At 54.0% G+C, this 24,037-nt stretch overlaps 3 protein-coding genes and 1 non-coding gene across 10 annotated transcripts in view; 2 read left to right on the top strand and 2 right to left on the bottom strand.

Annotated features, from left to right (window-relative positions):
- Positions 1 to 503: 503 nt before the first annotated feature.
- On the bottom strand, positions 504 to 13,718 carry SLC27A4 (solute carrier family 27 member 4). Of its 3 annotated transcripts, none has more exons than XM_014556877.2 (13): positions 13,608 to 13,718; positions 11,682 to 11,848; positions 9,726 to 10,120; positions 8,328 to 8,486; positions 6,862 to 6,931; positions 6,664 to 6,755; positions 5,737 to 5,846; positions 5,264 to 5,473; positions 4,912 to 5,038; positions 4,170 to 4,307; positions 3,853 to 4,017; positions 3,618 to 3,764; positions 504 to 1,359 (listed from the first exon to the last, which is right to left on the bottom strand). In XM_014556877.2, the coding sequence occupies exons 2-13, from the start codon at positions 11,840 to 11,842 to the stop codon at positions 1,202 to 1,204; spliced, it is 1,932 nt and encodes a 643-aa protein (XP_014412363.1). In that variant the 5' UTR covers positions 11,843 to 11,848; positions 13,608 to 13,718; the 3' UTR covers positions 504 to 1,201. The 3 variants fall into 3 exon arrangements, with proteins under 3 accessions (XP_014412363.1, XP_032334428.1, XP_006181949.1); XM_032478537.1 differs by lacking the exon at positions 13,608 to 13,718 and adding an exon at positions 13,347 to 13,366; XM_006181887.3 differs by lacking the exon at positions 13,608 to 13,718 and adding an exon at positions 13,093 to 13,291.
- The window catches only part of TRUB2 (TruB pseudouridine synthase family member 2), a 26,618-nt gene continuing 16,152 nt past the window's right edge, over positions 13,572 to 24,037 (top strand). Inside the window, exons 1-3 of the mRNA XM_006181951.3 lie at positions 13,572 to 13,708; positions 20,726 to 20,842; positions 21,242 to 21,323. The gene's annotated coding sequence lies outside the window, so the exon portion shown is untranslated. The remainder of the gene's footprint in view (positions 13,709 to 20,725; positions 20,843 to 21,241; positions 21,324 to 24,037) is intronic.
- TRNAR-UCU lies at positions 13,739 to 13,829 on the top strand. Its single transcript is given in 2 exon segments — positions 13,739 to 13,775; positions 13,794 to 13,829. It is a non-coding gene; the product is annotated as a tRNA-Arg (tRNA).
- Positions 16,569 to 24,037, bottom strand: part of COQ4 (coenzyme Q4) — a 10,329-nt gene continuing 2,860 nt past the window's right edge. For 2 of the 5 annotated variants that reach the window (XM_032478544.1, XM_006181886.3), the window contains exons 5-7: positions 19,790 to 19,919; positions 19,099 to 19,192; positions 16,569 to 18,580 (exon numbers count right to left, since the gene is read on the bottom strand). In XM_032478544.1, the coding sequence (XP_032334435.1) occupies positions 18,409 to 18,580; positions 19,099 to 19,192; positions 19,790 to 19,919 (396 nt within the window). In that variant the 3' untranslated portion in view covers positions 16,569 to 18,408. Of the gene's footprint in view, positions 18,581 to 19,098; positions 19,193 to 19,784; positions 19,920 to 21,092; positions 22,339 to 24,037 lie in introns of those variants that run through there. The other 3 variants (XM_032478545.1, XM_014556878.2, XM_032478546.1) reach the window with 3 other exon arrangements.

Here is a 24,037-nt window from a genome sequence, read left to right as displayed (position 1 = left end):
AAGACTGCTCCAGGAACTTTCCTAGACCACCCAGCTGGTTAGGAAGCCATGCTTTGCCTCCCACGGCCCCCAAGACCCTGGGAAAATGGACCCCAGCAGAGGGAACTGCATGAGCAAGGGTCTGGAGATGGGACCCCACCATGGGCTAGGGTTTCCTCCCTCGAAGACTCTGAACAGCCCTTTTCTCATAATGGCTACCTTTAGCTCTCTGAATCCTGATTATTCCCATGTCATAGATGAGGACACTGAGCCACTTGCCCAAGGCCACAAGCTCCTAAGTGACACAGTTGGTTTGGACTTTCAAGCTCACGCTGTTAAAACACCTTGCCAGGCTCAGGTGGGAACTGCCCTCTGTCTGAGATAACACTGCGGACAGGGGCTGTGGCCTCTTACCTGCCACATCCCTCAGTCCAAGTGAATGAATAAATGGGCAAGTGAGTGCCTGGGGCAGGAGCTGGGGCCTGATCAGGCTAGGGGTGAGCTCAGGTGGCATGCACACAGCCTGGGGGAGTCAAGGCAGAGTTTATTGGCCCCTGAGCGCCTCCCACCCCTTCTTGTCTCACAGCTGGGCCAGTACAGAGATGGAGATGGTGACATGGACAGACAGACCCACAGAGACAGAAAAGTCCTGCCAGAGGGAGAGCCAGGTAGCCACCCAGGGAGAGGAGAAGGAGGGCATGCTCCGTCCAGGCCAACTGCTGTGTCCAGTCCTCCTCCTGCCCTCCTGCAGGCGCCGCCTGGGCTGGGTGACACCTGAGCAGCGCCAGGGTCTGGATCCTCTTTGGACACCTGAGCCAAAGCCACCACTGCCCCTGCCCACTTTGCTGGCTTCCTGAGTCTGGGAGCTTCCGCCTTCGTCCCATTTACAAGCTGCCTGCGCTTTGGGGGTGCTTGGTGATCTCCCACCTCCCCCGGCCCTGACCCAAGACATCATCCTGAGGGTCTCAGTCTCAGCCTGGGGCCCAGAGGCCCTGCGTGGCCTCGAAGACATAACATGGATGTGAGGCTTTCACAGAAAGCCTCTGGGGCGGGGGAGGCGGCAGTGAGTCCCTTGGCAGTTTTGAGGAGAAGGGATCAGCACCTCTGGGTCAAGGTGCTGGGCCCTGCTTGCTTTGGTCTGGCTTCGCCCAGGACCCCTCTGGGGTGGGAGCTGGGGCTCTGGATCCAGTATCCACTGGCCCTCAGAGGGACCTGGGGCCAATCACAGCTTCTCCTCGCCTGCCTGGATGCGGGTGTAGGCCTCTTGGTCCAGTGGGACATAGCGGCCCTTCCGCGCGTCCAGGTAGAACAGCGGGTCTTTCACAACCTTCAGGTCAAAGCCCTCCTTCCGCAGCTCCATCTTCTGTAACTTAAAAGTCCCTGAGGGAGTGGGAAGACAAGGGGGAAGAAGGGTCAGAGAGTGCAGAGCAAAAGCCTGAGCTCCCAGGAACCCACCCCCCAGGGTTGACACGGGGCTAAGAGAGAGGGCTGGAGAGAACACAGGAAAAGGGGAAGTGTGGGAGGAGGGGAACTGCCCTTTACAGTTTGCAAAGGCTCCATCCATTACATTATGTAACAGAGCAGCCCTAGCAAAGGTGCCAGGGTTGGGGGGTGTTATCTGCCCCTTTGTGCAGACAGGGAAACTCAGGCCTGAAGAAGGGAAGCTATTAGCCCAGGGCCACGTGCTGAGTGACAGCTGAATGAGGGCCAGAACGGGGGTCTTCCGTGATGGCTCCCTTTATTGGTGCACCTCCCAGGTAAAGGTGTGATGTCATTTAATCTGCACACCAACCCCAGGGGCAGGTGCTCAACCATATTCTATAGATTCTAAGATGCACAAGTTTTTGGATTTTAACATCTCTGAAAGAACTCAATTAGCAGTGTTTTTTTTCTCCTTAATAGTATATAATGTAAATTATGCATCTTTCAATCAATGTAGGGTTAGCCTCTGTATACATATGAGAAGACTGATGCTCAGAGAGGCACATCTCTAGGCCAGCATCACACAGCTTGTAAGCAGTGTGCTGGGATCTGAACCCAGGTGTGACAGATGCCAGAAATGGCTACAGATTCCTCCCCTCCCTGTACACACACTCCTCTGCCATGTGGCTTGGCCACTTCTCCCAGTTAAGAGCTGGAGTCTTTCTCAACCCCTCCTTGAATCCAGACTGGCCGTATGACTTCTTTGACCCACAGGATGTGGCAGAAGTGATGTTGTGGGAGTTCTGAGTGAGTCCAGGCCTCAAGGAGCCTTGCAGCTCCACCCCCACCCTCTTGGGGGTGTCCTGAAAGCAGTCTAGCCATCCTGGGAAAGGCCATTTATACCCGCACTGTCCAATAGGGTAGTCACTAGCCCTGAATGGCTATGTAAATTTAATTAAAATTAAACAAAATTTAAAATTTGGTTTCTCAGCCACACTGGTCCCACTTCAAGTGCTCAACAGCTACATGGGGCCAACAGCACAGGGACAGAACACTTCCTCCCTCCTGGACGCAGAAGTCACAGCGGCCCTCTAGTCCTCAGGGAGCTTACAGTCTTGGTCAGGAGCACAGCACCAGTGTCCCCATCTGACCCTCCCCACTGCTTCAGGTGTGCCCAGGGGCCCACTATCTGGCAGGGGCCACGTCAATCAGGGAAGGCCTTCCATCAAGAGAGGGGCAGACACAATGACCCCCTGGGAGGTAGCTAGGCAGACGTGGCCCCAGGCTGAGCAGCCAAGGAGAGGCTGAGCAGTGTAGGGAGCTAGGATGGGCAGCAAGGACTGAGGAGAGCAGAGGGGAGGTCTGGGCATGAGCCTCAGCGCTTCCTGCCCATCAGGGAACTCCTGAGAACCAGCAGTGGACCAACGGACAGAAGGATGGCAACACCCCACCATGTCACAGTGGACCCACCACTCACCCCTCCCTGGATGACAGCCCTTTTCTCATCTCCCCTCCCCTAGGGCCACCTGCAGCCTCTACACATACTCTGCACACAGCTGCCAGAGGGCTTTGTAGGAAACAAATCTGATAAGGTCACTGCCCTGCTCAAACACTGCTGTGGCTCCCTACTGCCCCGGGCACAATCCAAGCCCCTCCCCAGCCCACAAGGCCCCAGCAGCCCTCTCCATCCCACCTCACACCGCTGCCCACCCTCTACTGGCTCCAGCTTCGGGGGTCTCCTTTCATTCCTCTAGTACCTTCCTGCCTCAGGGACTTCACACTCGCTGTTCCTACAGCCTAGAATGCCTACCACCCCCAGAAAGTCCTCTCTCTCTCATTCAGGCCTCAGATGAACAATCACCTCCTCAGGGGAGCCTCCCAGTCATCCCCATGCCCCTCATTCACTTTTCTATCAGTTTGATCTGCATTCCGTTCTTTATCTTTGGGATTCACCGTCCCTGTGGCTGTGTCCCCTACTGCTCCAGAGCTCCAGGAAGGCACAAGTCCTGCCGGAATTTGTCACCTACGTCTCCAAAGCCTAGCACAGTGCCTGGCGCAGACTAATGAAGGACGTATTCTATCTCTCTGAAGGCCTGGTGCGCTCACTTGAATGCAGGCAGGTCAGGTTACCAATCACCTGGCAAGGTGGTGGGTGAAGGTCAAATGATAGCCACCCTGGTCTCTCCAGAAGGACCCTGTGTCCCAGGGGGACAGACCTGTTTTGTGCAGCTCAGGCAGGAAGCGCAGGAAGATGGGGCGGGCGTACAGGGGCAGCTCCTTGTCCAGGAGTCGGGCAAAGTGCTCCAGGTCACAGCTGCCAAAGGGCTTGGCCACAGCAGCCATTCCAGCCCGGCCCTCGGTTCCTGGACAGCAGAGCAGACAGTAAGAGCTGGCAGTGGCCCCTGTGGTGCCTCCACACACAGGCCCGGCACCTCCTGCCTCCCCAGGTACCTGGCACCTCGACGCCATATACTGCCACGTCAGCCATGTCCAGCAGACGGCTGAGCGTGCCTTCCACCTCGGTGGTGGACACGTTCTCCCCTTTCCAGCGGAACGTGTCCCCCGTGCGGTCCCGAAAGTACAGGTAGCCCAGCTCGTCCATCACCAGCACATCGCCTAGAAAGGAGTGGTGTGAGGCAGGGCCCGCGGGCTCGGGCCAGGCCTGGGGGAATTCTGGGAGGTGTTCTCTGAAAAGGAGGAAAGGCCCCTTCATTCCTCTCCACTCTCACTGAGGGGCAGCAAAGGCCTGGGGAGAGGTGCCCACCCACCAGTGAGGTAGGCCTGGTCCCCCTTCCTGAAGACATCCTTGGCAATCTTCTTATTGTTGGCGCCCTGGTTGAGGTAGCCATCGAAGCGCCGCAGGGGGTCCTTCTGGATGATGGTGCCCACTAGCTGGCCTGGCTCACCTGGGGATAGCAAAACCAGGGTCACATTCGCCTTGGGGTCTCTTTTGCACCCTAAATGCCCCTACTGCTGCCCAGAGAAGTGCCCATTTCTTCCCCAGCCTGGGAGCCCCAAGGGCAGGGAGTTCTCCTGGCAGGTCTAGCACACGGAGGAACTTGGTCACGTCTGGTCACTGAACAGATGGAAAGTCGAGCAAACAAATGAAAGGGTGGCCAAGCTCTGTGTGGACAAGTCTAACTAGTGCCAGCACTGCCTGGGCCCTGGCTCTGCTCAAACAGCATTATGTCTTTCACCACCCGGAGCCCTCGGGGAAGCCGATGTGGAAGTGCTGCCATCAGCCCCATGTGCAGATATGGGAACTCAGGCACAGCTCTCGGGGGGATGAGCCAGGATCAGGCAGCCCGGACCCAGAGTCCACAACACGGAAGTGCACAAATAGACTGATGAAGAAATAAATGGACGGATGAAGAAGTAAATGTCTGCAGCCCTAAGAGCTGACTGACGGCCACTGATCAGGATGGGGTTCCCCACCCACCCACCCCGTCCCATGTCCCTCCCAAGCCAGCCCCACCCACTCTGACCCCCAATCCCAACCCTGGGGCAGACCTGGCTTGCAGGGGAGGCAAACGCCATCAGGTCCCCGGATCAGCTCCATGGTGTTCTCGTTGACACGTACCAGCCGGATGGGGTACACAGAGGACAGGATGCGGCTGTTGAAGCCACAGGCCCCCACCTGCAAAGGCCAAGGACTTGAGCCGGGGTCTCCCACCATAGGCCCGAAACTAGACTCGTGTATGTGTGTGTTCGTGTGTGTGTGTGTGTGTGTGTGTGTGTGTGTGTGTGTGTGTGTGTGTGTGTGTGTAGTGGCTCTGGCACCCACATTCCCATGCTGGAACTCTGCCCTCCCCTCTGCCCCCAGTGCCTCCAGGGTCCACCCGCATCCCCAACTGGGTGGCACCTGGCCATCGAAGTTGCCCAGGCTGCAGTTGCACTCAGTGGCCCCGTAGAACTCGGCCACCTGGGGGATGTGGAAGCGGCTAGAAAAGTCGGTCCAGATGGACTGTCGGAGGCCGTTGCCAAGTGCCATGCGCACCCGGTGCCGGTTTTCTGCCTCCCGGGGTGGCTGGTTCAGGAGGTAGCGGCACAGTTCGCCGATGTACTGCACAATCTGCGGATGGACTTGGAGTGAGTCTGGGCCCCTGAGGCTGCTCTCACTTCACTGCCTGCCCATCCCCCAAGGCCCTACCCCTACTAGGCTTGTGTTCCACCCAGGGGCTGGCTGCGCAAACCTGTCCCTCTCTGCGCCTCGGTCTCCCCATCTGAACAATAGGAGTGTTGCCCTGAATAAATGGTTGGCTGCCTCCAGCTGTAAGAACCGGGGGAAAGGCCATGAGGGGACAGGGATCTCATCCCCCTTCCCTTCCCACTCACTGTGCAGTTGTACTTGATACAATCGTCCCAGAACCGGGAAGCTGAGAACTTCTTCCGGATCACCACTGTCATGCCGTGGAGCAGGCACTGCCCGATTCCCACGATGTTTCCTGAAGCAGAGAGGTGAGCCCCAGAGGTCAGGGAGACAGGAGACCTTCCCTCTAGAGCTTCCTCTTACACAGCCCAACCTCCTCACAGGCCCTTTCCCCAGTCTCTCTTTCCTGTCCTGTCCCTCCAACACTACCTAATCATATCTCTTGCTCCTGGTCAGACACCTTCCACGGCTCCCCAGGGCCTACGGGATTGAGTGCGCACTCCTTAGACCATCCCCTGGGGCCTCTGGAGCTGGCCTCCAAAATCTTGCTCTAATATCCGTAATGCTGCTACTCAGCCAGCAGGGACTGAGCTAGCCTGCCTGGCTCAGCATCTCACATCTGCCTGCCTTGGGTACACCTTCTCCAGGAACCCTTCCTAGCCATCACTGGGCTCTTCCCTTGAGCTGAGCTCCTGCTCCCTGCTCCTCCCCACAGTTGATGCCTTTTCTTGTACTGGAGTCAGGTAGGTTCCCATCACTCATCCTGCTCCAAATACACATATACCCAAACTCTAAGCAACTTGAGGGCAGGAGCTATATTTATTGCATCTCTGTCCTTCTTTATAAGAGAAAGCAGCAAGGCCACGCCCACCTGTGTAAATGAACTGAACAGTCAGGCCAGCCCAGGTGCCTTGTGGGACACAACCACACACACCAGTGATGCTGGTGTGGACACCCTCATTCAGAGGTCAAGTCAATGGCCACATCTGGATTTGAACCCATATTTGACTCCAGAGGTCACATGATTCTCCTGCAACACTCTGCCTGTCAAGAGGGGCGGGGTTCCTGAGACCTTGGGGGTGCTGGAGGCTGAGAGGGCAGGCCTGGGATACCTGCAGAGTGGTAGAGAGGGAGGCAGTCATAAACAATGTCGTCAGGCTGCATGCGGAATCCGTAGTACACCAGGGCAACCATGCGGTAATACCTGGAAGGGGAGAGGGCGAAGGGCTCAGTAGGCCCCTGGAAAGGCAGGAGGAGAGGCTCCCAGGCCCCACCATCCCAGGCCTCCCCTCAGAGCACCTTTCCCTTACCTGCTGTGCACCACGATGGCGGCTTTGGGCAGTCCTGTGGTACCTGACGTGTAGATGTAGAAGAGCTTATCTGAAGAAAACAAACACAGGATTGGCTGTGAGAGGGGGCAGCACATGGCTGGGCCCAGAGTCAAGACAGATGAACATGTGTATGTGTGCATCGTTCAATACCCACTCCCATCACACCTCCTCCAGGAAGCCTACTCTGATGACCCCAGACACCACTCTGCTTTAATGCCTGCACCTGTTCCTTCAACAAACTTTTTCTGGGCCCTTGCTCTGTACCAAGCCTGGGGAGACATCAGTTACTAGGATGGGAACAGGCCCTGTGCGGGTAGTGGTCACAGCCAAATGGAACAGGAATATGAGGACATGGGCATTTCTAATGCCGAGGACAAAGTGCTGGGTAGTACAGGCCCTGTCAAAGCCCAGTGGCAGCACCTGACCCTGGCTTCAGGGAGGGGAGGTAACACCAGGGAGGGCTTCTCAAAGGAGGTGGTGCCTACCCCGAGTCTTGGAGCATGAGGAGGCATTAGCTGCAGGAAGCAGGGTGCAGAGGTAGTTTCTGCACCACTGACCATTTCTTTATCCCTCCCTACAGCCCGGAGCAGGGGCTGTCACATTACAGTTATTGTATGAGGCTGAGCTCCAAAAGGCTGGAGGTTCCAGGACATCAGGACACCTGGCACAACCAGCCTGAGTCCCTGCCCTCAAGGAGGTTACAATAGCACCCAGCAGACAAGATCCACATACAGCAGAGGTTAAATGATGACAACAATGGCCAGTTACTGAGCACTTCCAGTCATACCCTAGCTTCCCACTGTATCTCTTCCAATCCTCAAAGCTGCTCCATAACACAGGTTCTGCTACCATCCCTAGTTTTATGGCAGTGGGAACCGAGGCTCAGAGGGCAGCTCAGGTGTTCAGGGTCACACAAGGGAAGACACAGAGCTGGGATATGAACTTAGCCCACACTCTGAGCCTCCAGGCAAGGCAGCAAGCTATGGGCTCCACAAGGCAGGCTAGAGGGTAGAGGAAGAGATGTGAGAGGACCCAGGAGGCTGCCTGGAGGAGGGGAGGGAGAGGCAGGTAGCCCAGTGCAGCCCATCGGGGTCTTCACTAAACAGGTGCTGGATGAATATACAAAGGGTCTTGCCCCCGGCCCACCCCCAGGCCAAACTCAGACAAAGCAGGCTCCTGGGCTCCTCGTGATCCTGCACATGTTCGTTAGGCATCAACGAAGGCTGTTCAAGAATTGCGTTTTTTGTGCCTGGCACTTTCACACATTAGCTCATGCAGCCTTCGTAGTAACCCCAGGGTTACTGTCTTCATTTTCCCAGATGGAGAAGGGAGGTGGTGTGACTCTCTCCAGGCTGCTACGGCATATTTACAGCAGACCCCAGGCCCAGAGGCCAGTGCTCTGTCCTTGGCCATCTTAGAATCCCTCTGTGAGGGGAGGGGCCCACCTAAGAAGCCCTTGTTGGGGCGGCTGGGTAGGTGCTTGGGGGCCTCTTCCAGCAGGGGGTCCAGGTGTTCTGTGCCAGCGGGCACCGCGCTGGGTTCCCAGGGACCGGAGCAGAAGAGACTGAGCAAGGGGTCCAGGCTGGTGTGGATCTCCCAGACAGCTGTGGGGAAGACAGGGAAGATCAGGAAACGCCACGTTCCCAGGAACCTCTGCTCACGTCAGGGCTGAGCATGTTTTGAGGAAAGACGGGCTGGGTGGGGCAGAGAGATGGATGAAGCACCTGGGACCTCAGTATAAGGAAGGTCCTGATAGGAGCAACAGCTAACTATACTGCAGGACCTTTAAATGTATTCTCCTGTTCACAAAAATTAGGTGCCAATAACAACCCATTTTACAGATGAGAAAACTGAGACTCTGAGAATAGAAAGGACTCGCTTACAACTAGAATGTGCCGGAGCTGGGACTCAAAGCCAGCTCTATCACACACCAAGGTTTATACGCTTACTCACTGTACTACACTCATCCTGGGGGGCTGTTTAGAAGGAAGCAGTGGGGTCAGAGGCCAGCAGGCCCCCAGTGTCTTCAGAGAGTGAGAACCTTCTGTTGGGCTCCCCTGTGCACTACAGACATCCAGATACTCACCCACCTTGGGCACAGGCCAGTCCTGGCCCACTCGGCCCCACTTCCTCTGGCTTCCTCTTGATTTGTCCAACCCTCCCCCTTCTCCCTACTGCGTTCTGCCTCCTCCCCTTTCAGCATCTTAATAACCTCTCCTGTCCATTATCCTGTAGCCACAGCAGCGTGGGGAGAAAGAATAGGGACACTGTGGCAAAGCCCAAGATCAAATCTCAGTTCTTTCACTTATCAGCTGTGTGACGTGGGGTGAGTGTCTCACACCACTCTGAACCTCAGTCTCCTCATCTGTGAAGCTGAGATAACAATCTACCTCAGCAGGCTTTATGAAGGGTTTTGGAGCTGCTTTTGTAAAGCACCAAGCTCGGCACTTGATCAGTACCCGAGGTGGCAATAAAACATGGTCTCTGCAGGAGAAAGGGGATCAGATTCTTGTTCTCATTTTATAGATGAGGTAAATGAGGCCTAATTAGTCACAAGAATGGTTACCATTACATCTGAGGGCTCACCTAGCATCAGCCACTTTGTTAAGACTTCCGTATCTTCCTGAAACTAGTGTGAGGTAGGTGCTTAATAGTGAGGAAACTGAGGCCCAGAGCTTCCGTCTCTCACTCAGGTTTCCAGCGTACCAGGGGCAGAGCCCAGGCCATCTGACTCCAGGGCTGATGCCCTTAACCTCTGAGCCACACATTCTCCCCAAGGGCTGGAGGGGGTGTGTGGCAGTCCTGTGGGACTCTCGCCTGTCCCCCGCCCCTCTGGGACTCACCTGGGGCCATCTCGCTGCCAAAGATGAGAGCCCGGGCCTGAGAGGAGGTCAGGCAGTGGTGCAGGGCATCCCGCCGGAGGTTGGTGTTGATGAGCGCCGCCTCTACGCCCAGCTTGGCCATGCCCAGCCACAGGCCCACAAACTCATTGCGGTTCTCCATGAAGAGGGCAACCACATCACCCGAGGCCAGGCCCCGGGCCTGCAGGAAGTTGGCCACCCGGCTTGAGTAGTCATCTAGCTGGCGGAAGGTCCAGTGGGTGTCCGTGCCCTCAAAGATCAGGGCCGTCTTGTCAGGGTGACGTTGGACCGTGGAGGCAAACAAGATGGGCACTGTGTGCCGCTCCCGCAGGTGCCGGCGGACCTTGGCCTTCACCTTCAGGAGCACTATGCCACCGCTGTGGGGAGACAGAGGGGGCCGTGACTGCTGGGCTTGTGTGTGTGTGTGTGTGTGTGTGTGTGTGTGCGCGCGCGCGCACACGCGCGCACGCGGGGGTGGGGGGCAGGGGCAGGTCTAAGACCCTGGCCCAGGTTGCTACCCCACTGGCCTGAAGCTCCTGAGCCCAACCACTGGTGACACTCTCCCTTCCCAGCACCTGTGTCAGGGCAGCCTTACACGCGGTGGCTCACAAATGCCGCACAGTAACACCAGGGACGCGGGCGATGAATTTACAGGTGGAATGTGGCAGCGCTGACATCTGAACCTCAGTCTTTCCTGGTTCCAGAGTTCGATCCCACCACCCTCTAAGCTCTGCTCTGAGTCTGCTGCTCTGTCAGAGCCTTCCACAACCCCAGGGCCCCGAATCGAAGTCCAAACTCCTCGTCCTGGACCTTCCACAGCCCCTTATTGTACCTCTCCCCCTTACTACCACAGTAAAAAAGAGGATGTTTGTGATCTGTCCAGTCCCCCTCCCTGTAAGCCCAGCAAGGGTGGGGCTCCATCCTATTCACTATCTTGCCCCTGGGGCCCTGCTCAGGGCTGGGCACAGTAAGTGTTGGTGAAATAGCTTGGCAATATCCCCCTTTCCTGCCCCATCCCTGCCACCTCTGACCCCTGAACTCTCCCAGCTCCCCAGCCTCTATGCCTTTGCTGATGCTGTGCCCTCTGCCTAGAATTCCCTGCTCCCACCTTCTTGAGGTGACTCTCAAGTACAATTGCTTTTCCTCCAGGAGGCCTTCTCTGATTCCCCAAGGCACTGGCCAGAAGCCACCTCTCTGTGCTCCATTCTCCCACAGCTCTACTGCTGCCACCCCTCCTGTAGTGGCCACCTGATACTCAACTGACAAATGCTGAGCTTTCTGTTCTGAGCGTGGGTCCCTCACTGTGCTGGGCGCTGGGACATTACTGTGAGCAAGACTGCCAGGGTCTCTGCCCACATGGCACTGCCAGTTTAGGGATTTACTGTGTCCCATTCCAGTCTCCCTGAGCAGTCTGAGCTTGGCCTAGAACTAGGTCTGCCTCTGGATCCCAGAGCCAGCCCAGCCCCTGGCACAGAGCAGGTGGCAGCAGGTGTTTCTAGTACAGGATATCCCCGACTTTCTTTGGGGAGCAGGTTCTCCCAGACATGATTCAGAGCCCTGCTCTAAAACTCAGTGTCCTCTTAGATTCACATCAGCCAGAGGACAAGGCCTTCCCCTCAGGGTTCCTCTTCACCCTCTCACAAGCTATAGTTACAGATGTCTCCTCAACACACCTGGTGTTTGATGTCCCAGGCCCCCAAGTCTGCTTCAAGCTAAGGAGCACCAAGTTAGGGAAATTCTCTGGGAGGAGACTTTGACCTTGGAGATGGAGATACCTGTACTACTACCAGGGGAAGGGCATGGAGCAGAGGCTGCTCCTTTGGGGCCCAGGTACCCTATGCTGGTAGAGGCCATGGGTATGGTCTGAGAAGATTTTTGGGGTTAGGAGCCTAGCACAATGTAGGAGACCCCAGGGAGCGCTTTACCCCAGGTACTCACAAGATATCACGTCTGATAGTCTTGATGAAGATTCGGATGAAGCGCCAGCCGCCAGACCCCAGGTAGAGGAACAGCAGGGAGAACCCGACATGGGTCCAAGGAAGTTTCAGCACCAGCTTGGAGAACAGCAGCATCCCCACCAGAGATGCCCCAAGCAGCATTGTGGCCTGTGGGCACAGGGCAGTCAGTGGACCCAATGCCTGGGCCCAGGCAGCCAGGCCACTATGATCCCAAAGGGTCAACCTGTAGTCAGACTTAGCCACATTGAGTAGGGTAGCTGAGGACAGGGACTCTTGCCTGGGTTGTCTGAAAGGGTCAGGCTAGAGGTATGGAACTTGAGGTAAGGAGATCCAGGACTGAGAGTAGAGGCTGGGTTTTAGCTCCCTAGTCCCATTTATGAATCTCTGAATGACCTTGGGCAAGTCCCTTTCCCACTTGAGTCCTTAGTCTCCTACTCTGCAATAGGTATAATGAGAATTGCTCTCAAAGGCCCTTCCAACCAAAACAGGAGTCCACTCTCCTGACAACCAGGATCCTAACCAAAATGGCTTGGAGCAGGTATTGACTTAAGTGCCTTTCGCTCAACTCCCCCCAAGAGACCTAGGGAGTTTCTGTAGATGATCAGGCCAAGTCACAAAACCCAAAGTGGCAGCTTCCTGGGAAGGGACCCTGCTCAGTCCCTACCCAGTCTCAGCGCCATGCCTCTGCTGGCCCACAGAGGGCGACGGAGAAAACAGGTTAGAGCCTGGAGATGCCTGAGATGACCGCCCAGAGGAGAAAGGTGACTGAGAGAGAGGAAGAGGGTCTTGAAGGCATCCCCACAAATACACTCAGCAAGTCACTCAGATGAATCTTTGGAGACTGGGGCTAAAGGGGAGAGGAATGGCTGGCAGACCTGAGATTAGGACTCCTGGGCTCTATTTCTGGCGCTTTATGGACTTGCTCAAGGAGCAGCAGATGGGACTCAGTTTTCCCTAAGTGCTCCTATTCCCCGGGGAGGGGCTGAAGGTCACGGCTGTGAAGTACCCTGAGATTCTCCAAGCCTTGATGAGGACATGGTCTGGATCACAGGGAGCCCTTAGACTATACCCCCTCCTCCATGCGAAAAGCAAAAGCTGGGAAGGGGACCAAACCAACTCCAACGCTAAAGATCTTCAAAGTCCTCAGACTCTGGCCTCCCAGAGCCTGCCAGGTCAGAAGGCAAGAACCTGTCCTGGATGTCTGGGGAATGTGACAAGGAGAGAAGGGGATACCTAGATCCCTCAGGCCCCGGTCCCAGGTCACTGCGGACCGCCCTGGCCCTTTGAGCCAGGGTCGTAGAGCGCCCGGCAAGGAGACGGAACAGCAGGGCGCGCCCCCGACCTCAGCACATTCCCCTGCCCGGAGACCCAGTGGCCTGGCCTGTGCTCACCCAGCTTCGGCCCCGCCGCGCGGCGCCCTGTCCAGATGCGGCCCAGCTGCGGTAGCAGAGTGGGGAGCGCGGGGGGGCATCAGCCGCTCCTGGGCGCGCAGAGCAGGGTCTCAGTAGCACTTAGCCGGCTCTGCGCCCTGCATGGCCCGGCCGCCCAGCTGGCCCCGCCCGCCAGCGGCGCTCCTCCCCCGCCCGCCCGCCCGCCTCCTGCAACCCAAACCGGCTGCGCCGGCCGGCAACGCCGCCTACCGCACCTTCCCCACGGCGAGCTAGCCGCAGAGCCGGCGGCGCAGCGCAGCCTCTGCGCTCCCGACGCCGCCAGACCCAGCCCGCCCAGCGCGCGCGACGGCCTCGGGCGGCGCCCTGCGCGGCACGCTGGGAACTGTAGTCCGCGCCGCGCAACCCCGCCCGGCCGCGGAGACCCCCGCGGCCGGAAGGAGACAGGCGGGCTCTGCTGGGACCCCGACCCCCAATCCCTGGACGTCCAAACGTCGGGTAGAGCACCCCCACCTCACCGTTGGTGGAGGATCCTGAGTCTGCGCCCAGACCAGAGCAGAGTTCAGCAAAGGCCCAACGTCACACCTAGAAGAGCGCTAAAGGGCGGTTTCACGCAGAGGTGAGCCGAGGGGCGGAGTTTTAAGTGACCGGCTCTGTGGCGCAATGGATAGCGCATTGGACTTCTAGCCAATCCGGGTGTGGTTATTCAAAGGTTGTGGGTTCGAGTCCCACCAGAGTCGAGTTTTGATAGGTTCTCTTTAACTTCCATTCGGATATTTTACGGATTCCATTGAGATAAGGTCCAAAAGACCCCCAACTCCTGCAGACCTGAGACCAGCCTATGTTACACAATCAACTTGGCGTTGTAGGAATCCTTTCACATCCATGGTATCTTGAAAGCAACTTGGCACACCTGGTTGTACAAAGGGCATGGATCGGGGGTCTGTGCTTATCTTTGGCCTCTGATCGTTCTGGACTCTGCAGCAAATCAGTTAACCTCTAAGACTGTGACCATATTTGTCATGCCATAGGCCAGCTTCCCAGTCCTTCCCCTAGGCCTCTGAAAACTTGGTTCCTTGATAATCAAACATGTTGGGCATCCACAGTTGCCACTTTTCCTTAAATAGATCCCTTAATCCCTTAGTCCAATAGAAGTCCTTAAAAGTGGGGAGGGGCAGTTTTCAGGGTCTATTTATAGGGATTAAAAATGAAATATTTTGGCCTGACAAGTATTTGGACCTATTTCTTCCAGAGTACAGGTGCATCCTTATAGGGAACCTAGGTAAATTAAAGCACCACCTCCCTCATGGGTAGTACATTCAGGAGGCAGTGTGATGCAGGGATTGTGGACATGGGTACTGGCATCCAACAGACCAGGGTCAACTTCTCAGTTGAAAGTTCTAGTCTCCATTTAAAATGAGGACATACTAATGGTGTTTACCCCACTGGGTTGGTATGCAGTCATATTTATTATTGTAGCTCACAGGCTCACTGACCACAAAGTACATACAAAATCTAGACAGGAAGATTATCTCTGATTGTATCCACAGGGCTTAGCACATAACAGAGGCTCGATAAATGTTTGTTGAATGAATGATGGGGAGAGTGAATTGGAGGCTCTGACCTTATCCACACCAGGGTCCAGAGGTATAAGCACAATCATTTCCACTTCGACTGCTGAGGTCATATGCAAAGTGGGCACATGAGAATTTGGAGGAAGGCAGTGGTGACCAGCCCCGTTGCTCCCAGGACACATTGGTGAAGCCAACGCAGTACCCCCAACATACACTGGGCCAGGCCTTAAGGGGAGATGCAAGAGGGACAGAGAGGGGACAAGACAGTCAGCCTTCAAGTTGCTCACGGTCTAGCTGGACACACAGAGAAGGTGAGTGGAGATTAGGTCACTAGAATAAGTTGTCTCTCACCAAGTGCTCATCACCTGGAGCATATGGAACTTCTGTCAACACCCATGACGCATTGTTGTCTTCTTTGCTTGCCAGGCTGGGTTGCACTCTCAGCCTCAGCTGTGAGTCATTGGGTAAATCACCACTCCTCCTGGAGCCTCAGTGTCCTTGTTAGAATGGGAATAGAGTCGTCATGGTCTTTGCCTCCGTCTCATACCTCAGGCTGAGTGTGGATTCAGTGACATGATGCACATCAAGCTCTTGGCACAGGGCTGGCACGTGGAAGGCCCTCAGCTGCTGTAACTGCTCAACCCCAAGAGGGTGGGGATGCAGCTGTCTTGGTCACTGCGGAACTCCAGCATTCGGCAAATACTTAGACAATCTTGATGAAATAATTGATGACTAGTGGGCTTGTACATCAGGATACACAGGCGGGCAGTGGGAAAAGTGATTGGAAGAGCCTTTGTGTGCTAGGCTGAGGAGTTTATGCTGAGGGCAGTGAAGAACCACGGAGGGTTCTTAAGAAGGGCGAGCTGGGTGCTGTCATTTGTGTGACAGGCTGAACTGAGGCTGACTTCCACTGATGCAACTCCCAACTGCCCTGCATTAGGGAACATCAGCGCTCAAATCTCCAGACTTACCAGACTGACACTTGAACTCACTTGAAGGAATTCAGCCTCCCCAGGGGCATGAAGTGATCTGGCCCTGGCACAGAGTAGATGCTTATCCCATAGATATTCAGTTGCCTTTGGCATTTGGACCTCTAAGCTGTATAAATCCTTCCACTCTGGGTGTATGCAAAATAAATACCTCTGGCTTGATTGTGTACATGGTGACTTAAGAGACCTCAAAGGGCCTTCCATTTCCTAAGTGATTACATACGAAAGCACTACATGTACACAGTGCCCCTACTGTGAGATAGATACATACTCTCCCATTTACAGATGAGAAAACAGAGGCTCAAAGCGGTGCTGTGACTACTGCAAGGGTGCAGGGCTGGTCAGTGGTAGGGCCAGGTCTGTCTGCCTTCAGAGCCTGTACCCCAAACACTGCTCTAGAGTCAGCTACATAAGACTTTTATCAGACAGAGAGGAAGGGAGCTTCCCCTGGGCTACTGGGAGGGGACTCAAGGCCTATGTATCCCCAGCCAAGCTCCACCATATCCCAACTGTGTGACCCTAGGACAACCCCCCAAACCTGAAACGCAGTCTTTACTGCAAGTGAGGTTATTGTGGGGACCTAATGAGATCTTGCAGGTGGGGCACTCGGGGCTTGGCACCCATCCCTTCAGCCACCAAACAGCAAGCTCTTACTGTGTGTCAGGCACTGTTCCCAGCAGTGAAGGCAAAGAACAAAGTCCCTGCCTTCCTGGAGCACATGGAACTCATAAACTAACCGATAAGATAATTTCTGGCTGGTAAGCACTGTAAAGACAATAAGGTGATGAGATGGAGCGAGGGCGAGGGGTCTGCTTCAGACAGGATGGTCGGGGAAGGCTTCTCCGAGGTGGCATTTGAACACAGGTGTGAATGACAAGGAGCTCACCACGTAAGGACAAGGTGTTGTTCCCAAAGGTAGGAAGAAGACCAACATGGTTTATTCAGACGAAGAATGGAAGGTTCTAGGCAAAAGTTGGCAAGACTCACGGGCTGTGGTAAGAACTCATTAAGTGGCAGCTATTGCCATTGTTAACGGGAGAACCCATCGTGAGCTGATGACAAAAATGCTACCCTGTGATCTAGAGACCAGGCTCCATCCCCAGCTAATCCTGATGTCCAGGGCCCATCTCTTAAGTGCTATAAAAGCCCAGGGTCATCTGGGCACCGAGTGCCCTGAGCAGGTGAGGGCACCAGCTGGACAGAGACCATCTGAGGGTCTGTCCTTCCCCTCAACGTTGGCACTGCTGACTTTTACTGACCTCAAGTTAGAGGTGGCTGGGACCTTGGGAAGCCGTGGAAATAGCTGGCAGGTCTGGAAAGGTGGTCTCTAGGGCAAAGATTGATGAAGTATGGGGAGCTCACCCCAGTCCCCTCCTCTTTCTGCAGAAACTCCCAAGAGCTCAGGATGAGGCTTCCCTCTTGAAAAGGCCATGGTTCCAGTGTAGGCCTCCAGCCTCCCACACCTTCCCTCTGCCACTGGGAGCCCTGGACAGGGACACGGTGGGCACGAGGAAGGCTGAGGCACCAGTGTGGCAGTGCTACGGGTCTTCAGACAACCCGATTCCAGCCCCAGCTCCGCTCCTACTGCCCCAGTAAAATACAAGTAATAGTACCACCTCCCTCCGTGTTGTTGGAGGTATCAGCATGACAATGCATCTCAGCTGCTAAGGCACACAGTACAGCTATAAACAGTAGCCCTTATTATCCACAGGGAAGCAGGCACAGGAGCACCAACCAGGCCTTGTGGCCTGTGTTCTATTTACTCCAGACAATTCTTTGCCTATCTCTTGGCCTTAGTTGCTGTACCCACACAATAAGGATCTGGCCTCCAAAACCTCTAAAGGCTCTGACATCTTGGGAGTGTTTCTGGCTTTAAATCCCAAGACGGGGCTGCCTACTCTTCCAACAGTGCTTTCCACCTTGCCATCCCCACTCCTTGGCTCTGACTCTAGGAAAACGCCTGCTGCCATTCCAATGAGCCCGCAGCCTCACAGCTGCCTCCTCCACCTGCAAACATTTCTCTGGGCATCACCTAATAAAATCCCCACCATAACCCTAGGAGGTGGGAGCTGTTTTCATTCTCCTTTTACTGATGATAAAACAGTTCAGAGAGCGGAAGGGACTTGCCTGCAAGTTCCTCTGTTAGAAAATGGTGGAGTTGGGAATTTGAATCCCAGTCTGCCTAATTTCAGGGGAGATGGGACAAGCAGTGGAAGTTCAGGCTGGAGGGAATGTCGGCCCTCAGGGCTCAGAGGCCCTAGGCTGCCAGAGTCCTGGGCAGCACCAGGCAAAAGCAGGAAAAGCAGACTCTAGACCTGATGGGAGCCTTTATTCAGAATGCGGAGACTGACCTCCCCCTCTGCCTCCCTCTTCTCAGGCCTTTGACTTGGGTATAGCCTTCCCTCCTACCAGAGAGCCTGGCACCCAGAAAACCCTGGCTGGTAGGGACGGGTTGGGAACAGGGGTTGTGGACCTGAACCATCCCAGCACAAGCCTAAACAATGATTCCTGCTCACAGGTTATTCTCTTTGGCTCTCGGCTCCCCTAGGAGCTCCAAGGTACTGCCTGTTCCCTCCCAGGTTGGCCCTCACAGCTGCTCAGCAGTGGTTATGATAAATTGTGACTCATAATGTCCAAGAGTCAGTGTGCAAAGAAAAGGAACAAAATTAATGTCAAAGGAGCGCTCTGTCCCCAGGGGAAGCAGGGGTCGGGGGTTGGGAGCCAGGCCAGGCCCTCCTGGCTCAGCAGCTCAGGGCCTAGGCCAGGCCTTCGATGCGCCTGGGGGGCTCTGTGATGCCCAGCTCCTCCCGCAGAGCCCTCAGGGGCTGCTCCCAGCGCCGCTCGTAGTACAGGTTGAGGACACACGGGGCCCTGCGTCCATTCTGAACTGCCCAAGGGATCAGCTCCGAGACCAGCACTTGCAGGCTCCTGTGGGGCAGCAGAGGAACAAGACAGAATGTCTTAAGTGCTGGCCAAGCCATGTGCTCAGCAGTAGATATGGATTTTCTCAGTTAAACTTCACACAGACCCAAGAAGGAGGTAGTTTTTATCCCTACTTTTCGGATAAGGAAACAACAGCTCAGTGAGCTAAAACCCTGTCCAAAGCCAAACATGCCAAAGCCCAGATTTAAATTGAGGGCTACTAGCTCCAGAAACTAATGCCAGATGGCATCCCCCTGACCCCTCCAGTCCCGACTCCACTGTTTTGACCTGAGATTGAGGCCTGGCCCAAGAGATCCTAGAGTCCTATGAAACGTCCAGGCTTCATTTGTCGTCTGTCCCGGAGCCCCTGCGCCAGGCCAGTTTCACCTCTCTGCCCCATTCTTCCCACCCTGGCTTCCTGGAGAACCATTGCGGCTGCTCAGAAAGGCAGCAGGCTTTTCCTATTTCCTGGAGCCCTGACCCCTCTGAGCTCTCCCCCGACCCCTCACCACTTGAGAACTTACTGGGCACTGAGTTGGATGGGTCCAAAGAGTGCACTCAGGATACACATGGGCAGGCCGGTCTGGACAGCCTCAAACCACTTCACCACGATCTCCCCTGGCAGGCAGGGTGGGGAATGGGTGGGAGGTGAGCAGAGGCCAGGTAGAGAGGCCAGTGATGCTCAGGGCAGGGCACAAGGAGATGTCTGCTCCCCTCTGATCTCTGCCAGAGTTTTTAGCAAGTGCCTGGTCCTGGCCTGTGCTGGGCCCTGGAGCACTTGGCTTGGGGTTGGGGAGAGGGTCCAAGAAAATAGCAGAAGGAAATAGGGCTGGAAAGGAAGCTTGGGGCCAGAATGCAGAGGACTCCAAAAGCCAGGCTGAGGAGTCCAGGGCTTAGGGAATTGCTGAGGGTTTCAGAGTGCAGGAAGCTAACAACCAGAGCATGGCAGGGAGCCCTGGCGTTTGGATACTGCTACATCAGTGAAGGAGCCATAAGAAGCAGTGGGAATGGAGGATAGGGGATACATCGCACAGACGTACCAAGATGTTCGAATAAAGCAAAAAATGAGGCACTAAGCCAGCTAACTGGAGGTGGCTGAGACAGGAGTGCCTTGCCCTGGCCCTGCAGACAGACCCTGGGACAGACTGGCAGAAGCACCCCGCCCCACCCATGCCCCACTCCGATGCACCCAGCAGCTGGCTGGCTGGCACTTACCCAGGATGTTAGTGGGCATCCCCAGCAGGGTGTGGACCATGTCGTGCACCTCCCGGTACCTCTGGATCACGTACGCCAGCTCCTCATCGTCCACGAATCGGGTGGGCGCTCGGGTGTCTGGGGAGACCCTCTAACAACCAGGAACCTCCCCTAGATCCCTTCCCAATGTTTCCCAGGGTCCAATTTGCCAGCCTCTCCTTGACTCTCAATCCCACCCACCAAACCCATACCTCACCAAAAGCCCCCGGGGACTTTGTTTCCCTGCTGACACAGGAGTCCTCAGGCAGGGACTATGGTGGGATCGGCACCCCCTTGGCCTACCCCAGCTCACACATAACACACACACCCTGTTGGAATCTATGGCAAAGAAATCCCTGGGGGCAGGGGGAAGCCCCTGCAGGGAGAGGGAAGCAGGAGTTGTTGTTTAATGGGTATAGTTTTAGTTTTACAGGATGGGAAAGCTCTGGAGATTGGTTTCACAACAATGTGACTAAATTAAACACTACTGAAAGGTCCATTTAGAAATGGTTATGATAGTAAATCTTACGTTATTTTTTAAAATCACAATTAGAAATAAAATGGGGAAAAAAAAAGAAGCAACCAAGACCCCTAATGCTTTAGATGAGCTGCTCCTAGCCTAGAGTACTCTTTCCTGCCACCCTCATCTTCCCCTTGACAATTCCTGTCCTTTACAACCTGGCTTAAGAGTCCCCTCTGTGGGAAGGCTGTGTCTGAGCTTCAGACAGATCAGGTCCATGTTATGGTCTCTTGTAGCATCCTGTACCTTTTTGTGGCTTTTAACACAATTGTATTATGATGTTTAGTGCATGTGATTGGGTTTTTTTTCCTAATTTTAAAAATTTAATTAAAAGATTTTTTTTTATTTTGGTTTTTATTTTTTGCTTGTGCATGTGATTGTTAATGTCTCTCTTCTAGACCTGCACTGTCCAGTATAGCAGCCAATCACATTATGGCCCCTGAGCCTTGAAATGTGACAAGTCCCAACCGAGATGGGCTGTACATGTAAAATACACCTTGGATTTCAAAGACTTGGTATGAAGAGAATAATGTGAAATCTCAATAATTTAAAAATACTGACTTCATGTTGAACTATTTTAGTATATTGGGTTAAACAAAATGTTATTAAAATGAATTCCAGGGGAGGGGGGTATAGCTCAAGTGGTAGAGCACATGCTTAGCATGCAGGAGGCCCTGGGTTCGATCCCCAGTACTCCCACTGAAAAGCTAAATAAATAAAACTAATTACCTCCCTGCTGCAAAAAAAACAAAAAGTTAAAATGAATTCCACCTGTTTCTTTTTGCTTTTATTAAAGTGGCTAGCAGCAGATTTTAAATTCCCTATACAGCTTGCATGCTATGTCTATGATCAGTGTTGCAGCAGCCAGTCAGCAGCACAGGACTGTTGACAGGCTGGCTCTGTTTTGCTCACAGCTGTATCTCCAGGCTCTGGATGAATAAACATCTCTTAAATGCACGAGCAAAAGGCAAGCCATGGGCACTTTTCTGATCCCAGGTAAGGATGCAACTGTCCTCCTTTTACCCACCCAGCGCCTCTCTGAACCCTCAGCAGCACCCATGCAGAGTGGGGGGAGCCTGGCCTTCCTATTCCCAAAGCATAGCCTCAGCCTATCCAGAGCCCAAGGGGTTTGACGCTTCTATTGCTTGGGACTGCTGGCTTGGTGCCATGGTCCGTGTTTGTGACCTCATTGGGCTCCTGGTCCTAATTTCTTCTACAGGGTTCTACCTGCTGCGTGAAGCTGATGGTGGTAACAGTGATGGCCAACATCTATTGAGCACCTAATGTGTGCCAGCACTGTATGAAGTCCTTTACACATATTATCATACAGTACTGTCGAGACCAGCTGGGGGTAGATACTGTTATAAGCCTCAGATATAGATAAGAAAAATAAGGCGCACAGAGATAGTCTGCCCAAGATCACACAGCTAATCAAGTGGCTGAGTCAGGATTTGAAACAAAGCCTGCTGGATTCCAAAGCCTTAACATCCATTATTAATCAGCCATCTAAGTGCCTTGGAAGATAAACATTAGGTTTCCTTACCTCAGATAAGGAGTCTGAGGCTCAGAGGTCAAATGATTTGCCCAGGGCTTTAAAGTTGGGAAGAGAGGCAGAATTGTAACTCAGGCTACTCTTAACCCCAGAGCCCATGCTTGTAATCTTGATGCCACAACGATGACTATAGCCCCTACCCATGTCAGCCTCAGGGAGGGTGACCTCACCTTGAACTTTGCTCTAAAGCTCTGCTAGGACAAAGGTATTCCTTTACATTTCATGGGCTGCTGGTTTCTGTGCTCCAGAAGTGTCACAATCTATAGGGCTGTTACCACAACTAGGGCTGTGATTGGGCAAGGTGCCCAGGGAGGTCTTGGGGATCCCATCCCCTCCACAGCAGCAGGACAAAAGGCTCTGGGGGACTTCAGAAGACGACTGACTGTTCTTGGATGGCACTTGGAGCAGGTCATCCTGATGGGTTTCCCACTGATGAAATAACTTGCATCTTGGTGAAATCTGAGGGAGATGGTATAAAATGGGGTGGGGGCGAGTGTCAGGAGAGTATGGGGAGCAGATTGTTTTCTCAGGGACAATAATCGCCTATAGCAGGGGTTCTTAACTGTCCACCAGGGAACATGTGCAACATCTGGAGACATTTATATCTGGTCACAGCTGGGTGGGGCGTGTATTATTGGCATCTAGTGTGTAGAGGCCAGGGATGCTCTAAATATTCTGCAATGCACAGGGCAGCTCCTGCAAGGAACTATCCAGTCTAAAAAGTCAACAGTGCCAAGGTTGAGAAACCTAGTTCTAGAGCAATCTTTGCTCACTCCTTGACCTCCTCCAGCCTGGCTGGCTCCTGCAGCTAGAATGGAGAGCCACTTAACAGAGGTGCTTTGATGGGATATGTATGTGTTGGGGGCCAGGATGGGTAGGGTCAGGGAAGGTGCCCTGCTGTGTCCTAACGTCCTTTTATAAATCAGATGATGTAACTATCCTGCTCGAAAACTTTCCTATCGCTTCTATTACAAAATATAGACTCTTTCTTTAAGTAGATAGGGTAGGGGGTCCCTGGAGAAAGAAAAATAGGCATGGCTTTCTTGACATAAGAGAAGCCATTTTGGCCTAAGCCATTTTGTGATCTAAGCCTGGCCACAATGCTGGCCCTTGAACAGGTCTCAGTAATTAAGGATCTTAAAGGAAAAGGAATTCAGGGACAGAGGAAAAGCGTCAAGAAAGAAGAGTTCAGTGATAAAACACAGCCCCAGTTCCTCCTAAAAGGATATACAGAACAATCTGATACATTATCTTTAAGTCGTTCTACAGGAACTAAGTCCCCCATCCAGGTCAAGAATGGTAACTACCTAAGAAATGATAATGCTGACCTCGTGACTTCAGTCAGCTGTAGCTTGGACTCTTAGGTCAACCTTTGCCCTAATTCTATGTTGAATTCTCCTCTGCTCAAGCCCCTTCATGAATATGCATATACCTTTAGCTTAAACCTTCCCTAATTTTGTCGTTTGGGGAGGCACTGCTTTAGAAAAGATCTCCAGTGTTCTCCTTACTTGCTGCTATCTTCCTCCTCCCAGTCTTTGGCTTGGCTCGACCTCCTCCAAGAGGTGAATCTCGTTTTTGGGTAACACTTCCCATGGCAGGCAGGGCCTGGCTGGGCTAGGCTGACCTCCCAGCCCACTGGATGCCTCCCCACAACTGAATTCTCTACGGCCACATTGGTCAGTTTTCCTTTTCTTAAACACAAAGAGTCAGTTCCTCTACTGGGAATGCTCCCCCCATCTCTCTTCAGGGCTGGCTCCTCCTCATCTTCCAAATCTCCTCAGCAGGGCCTCCCATGACCACCCCATTAGAAGTGGCTTCCTGGTCCATCCACCCACCCCACCCCAGTCCTCTGTCACACTGACTGCTGTCCTCACGGCACCATCTGCTACAACAGAAGCTCCACAAGGGCACGCTCTTTGCTGGTTTAAGTCCCAGTTGCTGGGGACAGTGTCTCATGTTCTAAGTATGAAAATTTTTTGTGACTTTTTTTTTCTTTTATTGCTCTCTTTTGTTAAGACATAATACTAGCTCCATGAAGGCAGGACCTTGTCTGTCTAGTTCACCATTATATCCCTAGCACTTGGAATAATGGATGGCACATGGCCAATTCTGAACAAATGAGTGAGGCCCTCAGTAGTTGGGACTCCGTCCCTCAGCG

Source organism: Camelus ferus, chromosome 4 (assembly GCF_009834535.1).
Source record: "Camelus ferus isolate YT-003-E chromosome 4, BCGSAC_Cfer_1.0, whole genome shotgun sequence".
In the NCBI taxonomy this organism is placed as follows: Eukaryota; Metazoa; Chordata; class Mammalia; order Artiodactyla; family Camelidae; genus Camelus; species Camelus ferus.
The sequence above is the reverse complement of the archived record's forward strand: the minus strand, read 5'-3'. Positions and strand labels throughout refer to the sequence as shown.